The 11,891-nt window shown below is 29.9% G+C and overlaps 4 protein-coding genes across 4 annotated transcripts; all 4 read right to left on the bottom strand.

The window, feature by feature from the left end:
• Positions 1–39: 39 nt before the first annotated feature.
• Positions 40–1,559, bottom strand: DFA_03519 (uncharacterized protein; the record flags this gene model as incomplete). Its single annotated transcript, XM_004363065.1, has 4 exons — positions 40–400; positions 472–1,121; positions 1,199–1,401; positions 1,469–1,559. 4 exons carry the CDS (start codon positions 1,557–1,559, stop codon positions 40–42), a joined length of 1,305 nt encoding a protein of 434 aa, XP_004363122.1.
• Positions 1,560–2,157: 598 nt separating this feature from the next.
• Positions 2,158–3,657, bottom strand: DFA_03518 (uncharacterized protein; the record flags this gene model as incomplete). Its single annotated transcript, XM_004363064.1, has 3 exons — positions 2,158–2,293; positions 2,385–2,668; positions 2,749–3,657. The coding sequence occupies 3 exons, from the start codon at positions 3,655–3,657 to the stop codon at positions 2,158–2,160; spliced, it is 1,329 nt and encodes a 442-aa protein (XP_004363121.1).
• A 2,735-nt stretch (positions 3,658–6,392) lies between these two features.
• On the bottom strand, positions 6,393–9,119 carry DFA_03517 (uncharacterized protein; the record flags this gene model as incomplete). The annotated part of the gene is made up of 4 exons (XM_004363063.1): positions 6,393–6,458; positions 7,002–7,105; positions 7,376–8,609; positions 8,709–9,119. The coding sequence occupies 4 exons, from the start codon at positions 9,117–9,119 to the stop codon at positions 6,393–6,395; spliced, it is 1,815 nt and encodes a 604-aa protein (XP_004363120.1).
• Positions 9,120–9,274: 155 nt separating this feature from the next.
• On the bottom strand, positions 9,275–11,853 carry DFA_03516 (uncharacterized protein; the record flags this gene model as incomplete). Its single annotated transcript, XM_004363062.1, has 5 exons — positions 9,275–9,616; positions 9,656–9,675; positions 9,773–10,081; positions 10,164–10,193; positions 10,305–11,853. 5 exons carry the CDS (start codon positions 11,851–11,853, stop codon positions 9,275–9,277), a joined length of 2,250 nt encoding a protein of 749 aa, XP_004363119.1.
• Positions 11,854–11,891: the final 38 nt, after the last annotated feature.

The following is an 11,891-nucleotide window of genomic DNA, read 5'->3' as shown; positions in this document are numbered from 1 at the left end:
ATGTATTTGAATCTAATTTATTTATTTATTTATTTATTTTTATTGACCACCTAAACTTAATAAACCTTTCATTGCTAATAAACCAGCAGCATTACCATAACCAGTTACTCTACAAATTTCATTTGGATCTTCATCACAAATATAATAGAAAAATTCAGATACAAAATGTTTTAATCCAATATCCGATGCTGTCATTAATGGAATTAATTTTGAACTAACTGTATCATGTTGAAGTGCAGCCTTTGGTGTCTCTATTGTAATACCAACAGCTTCATCTGTGACCTTTGTTAATTCCTCTGGAAAAGTATAAACAAATAATCTATCACGAGTTGCTTTAATATATTGTGTAATATTTGTTAATAACATTAAAATTGGAATTAATTCTCCTGGTCCTTCTGGTCTAAATAATAAATAAAGATATTAATAAACATTATTCTTTTTCTTCTTTCTTTTTTTTGTTTTTTAATTTACTTGTCAGCAAAATAAGATTGAGATTTTAATATATCTTCTAAATAAGATAGATCAACTTCATCTAATAATTCTTCCAATAATTGTTTTGGAGTATTGAGAAGAGCAGAGATGACGGCCATTTTAATTGCATACATTGGATGGTCACGATCACAATGATAGGTAAATATGCGCTTGTAGATTGGGAAGAATTTACGACATTGTTCAATCTCCTTGTCAGAGGGATCGGTTGTTTTGCCACCAGACTTGTCCAATTGACCGAGATGCATGGTAGCGGTAAAGGTGAGACGGAATAAATCACCCAAAATGGTAGATGGGTCAAAGTTGGCACCTGTGGTACGAACTTCTAGTTGGTTGATAAGGTGATCCATAATACCAGCTTGACAAACAATTGCACGTGTCTCTGGTAGTGTACAACGATGAATGAGAATCTTATAGATTGGAAGTGCAACCTTGTCATCCAAACCATTGATCAATTCTTTGGTCAAAAGGTGTGGTCCATTCATTTCAGTGTCAAAGGTGGCTTGTAGTCGTTTGTTTCTAGTTGTACAATTGAGTAAAGATTTTAAAGCTTCCTCTCTAATCTCATCTGAATAAATATTTGTCTTTTCATTCTCTCCAATATTACCAAGTTTAAAAAAGTTTCCTATATTCTACAAATAGAAATAGAATGAGTTAACCTAACTCTTATTCCTCCTCCTTCTTCTTTCTATTTCTTATCTATATTTACTTGAATTAAAAGTGATTCTTCTTGAGGAATTTGTTCACGTAAAGATATTCTAAGAGCTACAAGAGTTTGATAGATCGCAGCTGATGATGGTTTATCTGATATTTGTACTTGACCATCCAATTCTCTCTTTAGTATATCAAATAAATTACTATCAAATTTAAATTTGTTATCATTGCCATAGATCTTTTCGAATGCTCTATCATCTATAAATTGTGTATGGTTAGAACATTTGTGTTCTTTTGCTCTATAGTACTATGCCTTTGAACATACCAGCATGAATATCATTAAAACTCTTTAAACTATTGATCCATGTTGACTCTGTTTCTTTAGATTGTTGATATAAACTATTAAATTTATCCATTTCTTCTTCTTCTATCTAATCTAAACTCTGAGAAACAATATATTGAAAAGTATACTTTTCGATGCAACCATGAAACAACTTCAACTCACTCAATAAAAATTTCAAATAAATTAATTTAAATGTTTTTGTTTGTATGGTTTGGTTTGGTTTTATATACAAATATAAAAATACATCATGTTGAGTATATTTTATTTATTAAAAAGATTTGGTTTCTCTATGGTTGATGGAAAATGATCTGTTGGTTTATGTATGTATTTGATTGGTGTGTATATATAATGAGTGAATTTTAGGAGAAAACGGAAGAGGAAATCCAAATATTTAAAATAAATAGATAATAAATAAATAGATAGAAGGGTAGGTAGAAGGAGGGGGGGGGGGGTTAGTTAGTTGATATTATAGGGGTTATTCCAGATTGTTATATAATAAATATATAGATAGTGTGATATGTATGTTGTATAGTTGACGATGCAAATATAGAATACTCTTCTTCTTTTAAAAAATCCTAAAAGGAGAAGAAAGAGTAATATGAATAAAAGAGTCGGAGGATGGGGAAAAAAAAAAAAGTAGGGAGGGTTGTGATGGAAATTATAATTATGAATTAATTGGTTCGTAATTTTAATTTCTTTTCCAAAGTTGATCGAAGCGATGAGATTTCTCTTCTTTCGTGTGCCAAAATCTTGGTCTTTTCTCCAGTATATTTATCTAATTTACCAGATTTCTTTAACTCTAATATTCTAAAACAATTAAAGAAAAAAAGTAAATGTATTAGTATTAATTTTAAATATATGTCGCTCACTACTACAACTACTATGTATTTATAATTACTTTTTCTTTTTTAAAACTTCTTCATTTTTCCATTTTTCTACAACAAGACCTTCATTTTTGGCACCAACTCTTGAATTGAGTTTTGTATTTAACCAAAGTTTTAAAAGAGTTGGTTGAAGAGAACAAACAATTTCAACCAAACCATCGGATTCTTCAACTGTCAATTCTCTAATTTGTTTTAATGCAGTTGCCAATGTATTCCAAATCGACCAAGTTATATCACCCAAAACTCTTGAATTTAATGAACCATCAAATCCATGTGATGCTTGAAACCCAATATCTTTCTATAGAAATAGTAAATAAATTAAATTAATAAACAAAATAACGACCATTATTCATTAAATAATTATTAAATTTTACATACCATTCTAACATTAATTCCTTTAGAATATTTTTGACCTTTAAAACTATCAATAAATTGATTCCAAGTGATTTTGTTAATGTTTTTGTTTAAAACAAACATATCAAAGGTTGTACTATCTAATTTTAAATCTTTAATTTCTTCTTCATTTGTTTGTTGTTCGATTGATGGTAATGATGGTTTCTCTTGTTCTTCTTGTTGATCTTCCTTTTCTATTTGTTTTTCTTCCCAACCTTCTTCAGCTGATTCAGTTTGGTCGTCCAATGATGATTGTGATGATGAAGAAGAAGATGATGATGAATCTTCCAATGCAGCAGCTTGAGACTCTATAATACTATCGTTTAAAAATTCCTCTCTAAATAGCTTTTCCTTTATATAGTTTAACCATTCCTCTTCCATAATGTTGACGACGGCTGCAACGACAGCAGATCTTTTTGAAGAGTCGAGTGGAGCCTTTAATGTTTCAACATCATCTTGTGGTTGACGTTTGAGTAGTTCTGATGCACGATTGATAAAGAATGGTTTCAACTTTAGATTGGAGGCAGTCTTTTTCAGGTTGTTGATCTCACCCAACACCTTTTCACTCTCGATCTGATTCTGTTTGAGTACAAACTCTTCGGTCGTCGATAAAACCCATTCCCAGTCCTTCCACAACTCCTTTTCTCTCACTCTATATTCTTCTTCATCAAATTCCTCCTTGTTTTCAATACCTCTTAACCAATTGGAAAGTGAATATATAATATGTAATACATCAAATGATGAAGATGCAGTTGCACTACTACTACTACTATCATTATTGTTATTGTCTAATTGATCATCTTGATTATTATTACTATCTGTAGTTGTATTATTATTATTATTAGTAGTGTCTTTAATGACAGTTGATTGAGGTTCTATTGTTAAAGTTTCCATTTTTCGAAAAATTAAATTAAATTATATTATTATTTCTTTGTTTGTTTGTTTGTTGGTTGGTTTGATCAGGGTTTGGTATTACTATTTAAATGTTGTTATTATTAAAAAATTGATGTTCACTTGTTGTGTTGTTCTGTTGTTGTTGTTGTTGTTGATAATATATTTATATTATTTACTTTTATAGAATATCTTCTCTTTTAGGTTATTTAATTTAGATTTTAAAAGAATTGATTCGCGAATTAATTTCCAATTTTTTTAGTTTTTTGTTTTTTGTACTTGTTTTCAATAATACCTAATTATTATTATTTATGTGAATTTAAATTTTTATGATTCTTCTATTAATCTTCTTTGATTCTTCTTTTGTTTTATAACCTAAATAATAAAATATAAAATTAAATGTTTGTTTTTAAAAAAAAATGATGATTATATTAGCAAACAAAATATAAATATTAATGTTTTTATTTGTGTGGAAGGAAGGATGGAAGTGTGGAAGTGTTCTTTGTTGATTATGAATTATTACACACAATGAATATGACTGGTTATTTTTTTTAATAATATTTCCAATATAATAAAATAATCTATCTATTCTAATCGTTTAAATTTTATCAATAGATAAAATAAATACAAATACAAACGGGGGGTTGTCAAAAAATGTTTTATGAGGTATTATAAATTATAAATATAAATATTAAATCTCTAGATATATGTCACACTATTTAACTATTATTATTATTATTATTATTATTATTATTATTTTTTTTGTTGGTGATTATTAATTATTTTAAATATTATTATTATTATTACTCTTCCTTCCTACCTCGACCATTAGCAATTATTAAAATTTTATAGTGATAATGTATAGATAGCTATAGGATATTTGGTTGATTTTTATGACAATAATAATTATAATAACAAAAATGTACTATGGATCAAATTAAAAAATATATATTATAATATAGAATAATAATAATATTTTTGGACATGACCTACGATAGACTTATTTACAATCACTAATAATAATACTACTACTACTACTACTACTATTATACTCGATAATAACTATTTGTAAAATGACACAATGGCGATGGGAATAATAATTATAATATTATTAAAATTGCCCAATGCTCTGTAAATAAGGGTAGGTAGGGTAGGTGTGAAAGAGGATGGGTATTTGGAAATTGATTGATTACCTTTTGGATTCAAAAATGTATTGGTCTCTACAAATATTATTATTATTGCCCAAATGATAATGGTTGACGGATATTTGATTTTCCGTGTTCGGGTTATTCCAATTATAAAGATTAAACAATCAATCGTTTCTATCTATCTCTCTTTGTCTATCTCTGTCTATCTATCTTTTTTTTTATCTAATAATATTGTTTTTAAATAATAATACAAATTTAATGGTTGGAAATATATAAAAGCAAAATGATTGCACAATGATAATATTGCTATAGCAGGAGAGGTGTTTGGGAATAATAATAATTATACTAGTCCAACAGTATGTATTTTTTTGTAATTATTTAATTATTTGATGTGTGTGAGTGAGTGAGAGTGTGACAGGAAAGGAAAGGAGAGGAGAATAGAGTAGATATTACTTTTATTGTATACAATTACAACAACAATGTGGTCGTTGGGGGTGGTGGGCAAGCTATGTAAAAATACAAATACGGTAGGTATAATATCAATAAATTAATAAATATTATTAATTAAATGGAATAGAATTGAATACTACTATTATTATTATTACAATTATTTTTACAAATATTATTACTATTACTATTATGATGAATGAATATATTATTGTGTTCTTTTTCAAATTTACACCAATGTCTCAGGTTGCCACTACTCTATCCTGTCTACTTTTTGTGCAGAGACAATCGATTCTCTCTCAAGTTGTACTAATATTACTCGTTCGTCTCTACAGATATTTTTTTTACCCTGGCCAACTTCCTACTGGTATTGTTATTGTTTGAGACAAGTATGAAGTACAAGATAGGAAGACATCGGTGTGGGTGGGATGGAGAGGGGGGTGAAAACAACAGAAAAAACAGCACCCGTGATTCTGCTTCGTTCTTCTCTCCCTCTCTTTCAAAACAACCACCACACGCGATTTCGCAAACACACCATTTCTTTTTTCGATCATCCAATCACAACAATATAGAGTATTAATGGTATTTTTTGGTGTTATTATTATTATTACTAAACTCTAACAATAGATTATTTTTGTGTCTTTGTTGTTGCTGTTAAATTATTCTTCATCTTACATTAAAATTATCTTTTATAGAGTATTATTATTATTATTATTATTAAAAAAGGATTTGTTTGATCTATGTTTAATAATAATTAATGAATTGTAACATTCATTAACATTTTTTTGGTCATCCCTAAATATGGTGATGATGATTTTTGAAACACAGTGACTCTATATGTTGGTTTGTTGATGGTCATCTTACAAAAAAGAATACAATAATGTAATCATCAGTGTTTATATTTGAATACCTTGTATGCATGGTATAATTTAAAACCAATCAAATATTTGGTTGTGAAAACTTGATAATATATATTTATAAAACACAATCTAACAACAAGGATAGTTTGATTTTAAAATATCCGACTTTAGGGGTTATGGATCTATGAATTATTATTTAAGAGTGTATTTGATTTGATTTGATTTGATTGATTAGGTGAAATCTAGTAACTAATTATTATTCTAATTATTCATTTCCTCGTATTTAAAATTTAAATGTTGTGGGTGTACGGAAACATTGATTATGTGATGGACATACAAATATACTTTTCTATATTATATAAATATTTTTATTCATTTATTAATTAATCGAAATCATGATGATTATACTAATTCTATCTTTCTATCTAATTCTCTCTAAATGATTCTTCTGGCTATTTATTTATTTATTTATATATTTATAAATAAATATTTTTAATATTATTTGTTTAGTACTAAACATATACTAAAGTGATCATCATGCATTGCATGTTGATTTGATTGAACCCTCCTTTTTTAATTGACTAGGTAGTAGCATTATTTTGTGATATGATTCGAGCGAGACCAAAAATAAATCACCTTAAAAAAACAAAAGGAAACATAGACGTAGGTAGAGTGAGGTGGTGAAGTGTGTGATAGAACGAACATACTTTAATAATCCAAAATGCTAGTTTGTGTTTGTTTGCTTTGATTTAAAAACTGTGGTTCTCTTTTGATTATTTTTTAAACATTACTGTTATCATTGATGATGGTGATGTTCAGCAAACAGTGTGGTGATTTCGTCGAGTTGGAGTAGAAAAAACGGTGAAAAATAATACCCAACCCAATCCCACACCATAGCAGTAGATCCATCACCAAACCAATCACAATCATATTCCCATTCTCTTGTAGAGTGTATAGTAGTAGGAATAGTGAGTAGAGTAGGCAATGAAAATGAAACTAAATTAAAAAAAAAAAAAAAAAAAGAGGCATTTTGGAATTCCCAATCCAAAAACTTCGATGAAAGGTTTTGGAAAAATACATAAATAAATAAATAAATATCGTTCTTTTTTTCTATTTATTTTTTTTATCCACAAAATATGATACTATTTTTATTTATATATTTTTTTTTATATGTATTATATCTTAAAATTTCCTTTTCTAGTTTCCAATTTTGAATTAAATTTTGATTGATTAATTTTTTAATAAAATCCAATACACCAATATTACCATATTTTAATGATTGTTTTCTTAGTTGGCAGAGTAGATGTAATTTGACGACTTGAGATGTTTGGTCAGAGTTGATCATTTTTTCTAGAAATGCATCTTTACCATGTGATATCAACTTGCCAACAAATACATACGAAATGTCTGAATGATTAAAGGAGAAAGGGTATTTTTCGTAAAGATATTCCAAAGTGTCGAGGTGGCCAGGATCCAAATTCATAGCATCAGGTAAACTGACCGATCTACCAAAGCGACACTTTTTACTTTCGACAATGATCTTGGCAAGTCCAAGATGACCACGATCGGCAATCCAGTCTAGTGAATATAGGGTATGTTGAAACACACCCTTTTCATAAAGATAGCATTCAGATTCTACATAATATCTACTATTATGGTATCCCTCGGTACTATCGTGAGGTTGAACCTGTTGATCATCAAATAATTGACTTTCAAACATAAATGTGATTATATCCAATGGTATGTGTGCACCAAGAGGTATAGACTTTAAAAAAAGTGAAATATCCTGTGGTAGTGTACCATTAATATTATTGTCATACTTTGTTGTAGACATAAAGTATTTCAATAATTCTAGATTACCATATTCCATCAAAACTTGTAAAACATTTGTTGGGTCTGTAAGCTTGCCAGGAGTTGTTGATAGATTGTCAAACACAGGTTTGATCCAATCCAACTGTGGTCGCAGTTTGATAGCATCTATCAAAAACCGTTCATCCACTAGAAATGATAACTTGTCCAAAAGATATTTGAATGTTTCAAGTGATAGGTGTTTGTTCCTTTCTGTCAACAAACAAGTTTGCAAGATTGACTGGTCGGGACGATAGGACAATGGATGACTCAATAGTCTTTTCCAAATGTCAATACTATCAACGATTTTACCGTATCCCAATGATATACATGGACGGTAATTTGGTGCCTGCTGACTGCTGATAGTCTCATTGTCCAACATAAAGGTGATGAGATTGGCTTGACCACTGCTACACGCCCTTTGCAACACTCTAATGGTAATGGTTGCATGATGAGTTTCGAAAAGATACCGTTGAACATTAAAAGCTGATTGTTCAAACAAGGATTGAACATGACAAGAGAGTCGTCTCGAGTAGACGGGATGCTCCAACAAATATTTGATCATCTCTACATGGTCATTCTTCTTGGAGGCAATGTAAAGAGGATTCACAAAACTTTCCATATCAACCGATCCGTAACATTTATCAATATCCTTTTGCACATAGTACTTTAGAAAATCCACATGATTGTTGGCAATGAGCCGAATATGACCTTGTATCCTAAACCACATTGTTTGCTTTGACCAAAATACCCTCTTGTATGGTTTCTTTGCCAAGATCATTTCAAACATGTCCTGCCATCCACTTGAACATGTCTTCCAAAGCAGACGCAGCAAATCATCTTGATTCAAACAATCGAATAAACCATTCTGATTGAGAAGCATTGCAGTCTTGTAATCCATCCGATCGATCATATCCTCCATATCAAACTTTCTTACAAACGATGGATACTCTACAAGTAATCTCTCTACATTGCTCTTTATGATATGATGAACACCACTTCCAAATCTAGTAATACCAAGTAGATCCAATGATTGAATGTACTTTGTATTGTAATATATACCATCACCTCCAATCGATTCTATATACCCAAATATAATCCTTCTAAGTATAACTATTCTAAATACTTTAAAAAATGGTTCCGTCTCCTCTTTTATTACCATAATTTATATAAACTATACAAATATATATATATAAGTATACTTATATATATATAAGTATACTTATATATATAAACAGAAAGCAATAATACAAAAAAAAAAAAAAAAAAAAGGTTCAAGAATTAGAATATTCTTTCGCAGAAATAAAGAAATAGAATTTATTGGGATGCACTATGTCTTCTTTTGGCGTCATGAAAAAGACATAGAAGGAACATATCCCTTTTTTCTAATCTGTGAGGATCATCTATTACATCTTGAGTTGGTGGAATAAAGATGCCATCAAATGCATCTACCGATGCCAAGTTTTGTAAAAGGACCACTCCTGTGATATGGGCATCGCAAAAGACTACCCTATTTTGGAAATATAATAATTTTCTACAATCTTCCAACCAAGTCTCAACCATTGCGTTGGTCCATTCTTGGACTCTAATTGAGTCGTATAGTGGTGCTGGTGGTAATGATGAAGAAGAAGAAGGTGTATTGAAAGTTGACATGGTGTACTAGAAATAATATCTATAGGAATGAATTATGACCAATACTGTATGTCCTCTCTCTCTCCCTATAAATATAAATATATTAAGAAACAAAAAATATTCTTCTAGATGGTTAAAAAGTAAAATAACAGTACTTTCGTTTGAGGCTAAATAGCTATCTACTATATATATTTTTTGCCACTTTTTGGTTATTATTATTATTATTATTATTATTATTATTATTATTATTATTATTTAATAATTTGAATAATGAAATATTTCCTTGTTTGTAACAAACTTCCAACAAAAGATTGACAACTTTTTCTAATTTTTTTGGTGGGAGATGTTTGGTAACCAAATCAATCACCTTTCTTCCATTACCAATCCACATTGCTATTTCAAACGTTGATTTAATGTCTGATGCATCCAATGTTGTAAAATCCATTTTTGGTAATAAATATTCAGCCAATTCATCATTTTCACTTCTCATTGCTAAATAAATATTAAAAAAAATAGAATGGTTAGCAAAATAAAGTTTGTAATTATTATTATTATTGATTTAATAATACTTTACCAATTAAAGTTTGATTATGATTTAATTTATCTATATTAAAAGTGTTGATTACTCTTTTGATCATTCCAAGGTACCCTTTTTGTATGATTTCCCAGAGATTTGATATTTCTACAGTTAACAAACTTCTATCATATAAATTACAAAGGATAGTGTCCATATTGTCATCAAACGAACTCCATCTTCCAGAGCTATATTGAAATGGTGGGATGACGTACGACTCTTGTTGTTGTTGTTGTTGTTGTTGTGTGACATCTTTTAAAACTTGGTCAAATATAAAGTTGATATTATCACAATGGTAAAAGAAAGGTGTCACTGATAAAGGATATTCTCGTATTTGCTCCAATATAGGTTCACCGTCTATAAATCCATATTGATATAATAACTTTATCATATCCAAACTTATCATATTTGAAAAGATTGATCTGTGTCGGTCCTCTGATGGGTTCAATCTAATATCAATCTCTGAGATATCGACAATCTTGGCGTGCAAACCAAATACAAAGTCGGCAACTTGTACATTTTCACTTTTGATGGCAGCCATGACAGCCAATTGCCTTAGGTGTTCGTCACCTAGAATATCTTGAATGATATCGTCAAACAGTAATAGTAGTGGCATGTTACCTTGCTCGATGGCTGCAATGGCACAACCAGAGCTGAACGAAAATGGTTTTAATCGTCCAATAAGGAATAGAATTGTTTCGAATGACATGTTGCTATCGATAGCTATTTTCAATAAAAAGTCACTCTTTACCAATGGATGATCCAATATTCTCTCCATCAAATCAATATTGTTGTTATAACATGTTGTCAAGTTTACAAATTGATTTGGTGTAGTCGACGATGTCAAATCCTCTACCTTATACATGTCCAATACATAGGTGACAAGATGTTCATTACCTGAAAGTAAAGCATTTTTGAATGCTAAAAAGGTAATCTTTACATTTCGGTCTAGTTTGACAAGATAATTGAGTGTGTCTATTAAATAGGTACTATTGTTGTTGGTGTCACTTGTTTCGGCTCGACACACCTCCTCAAACACATTTTGTATCCTGTTGGTCATTTCCAATTGGTACGATGGATGTTGAAAGAAGAATTGAACCGTGTCGGTATGTGAATGAGCTACTTTCTCTAATAGACCAGCATACATCTTTGGAGGTGTATCCTTTCTCATCTCCAAATAGAATGATAGAAATGATATATTATTTCTTCGTACCAAATGATCCATACACAGTTGGTCCAGTCCCACCATTCTCCTTTCTTTGGTCAGGAATTGGTATACGTCTAACCAACCATACCAACATGACAATGCAATACATTGTTTCAATGATTCAATGTCACTTGCAAACGGACGTATATAGTCTTTGCAGTCGATCAGTAGTTTGGCAACACGGTAGTTTTGATATGCAAGTGCTCTATCGAGTACCCCATCCAATACACTGTCTCTTTTCATCTCTGTCGTACCCTTAAGTTTAAGCTCCATAAACTCTTTAAACATCTCTTCAAAGAGCCAGTAGCAATTGAATGCAACCACACTCTTTAACGATTTACATTTCAAGTGTCTTCCTCTAAGCGATCTAATCTTTTCTACACTAATTGAATAAATATCATCTCCAATCTTGTTTATCTGTTTAAATAATTGATCTCGAAGATATGAATGTCTAAATACTTTAAAAAAGTATAGATCATTCATTCTACTAATAATAGTATTATCTCTCTTTCTCACTCTTG

The sequence above is a fragment of the Cavenderia fasciculata genome (genome assembly GCF_000203815.1).
Source record: "Cavenderia fasciculata unplaced genomic scaffold Scf_Dfasci-G-b-205a01.r1-3, whole genome shotgun sequence".
NCBI classification, from domain to species: domain Eukaryota; phylum Evosea; class Eumycetozoa; order Acytosteliales; family Cavenderiaceae; genus Cavenderia; species Cavenderia fasciculata.
Note: the sequence above shows the minus strand (reverse complement) of the source record. Positions and strands in the feature narration are given on the sequence as shown.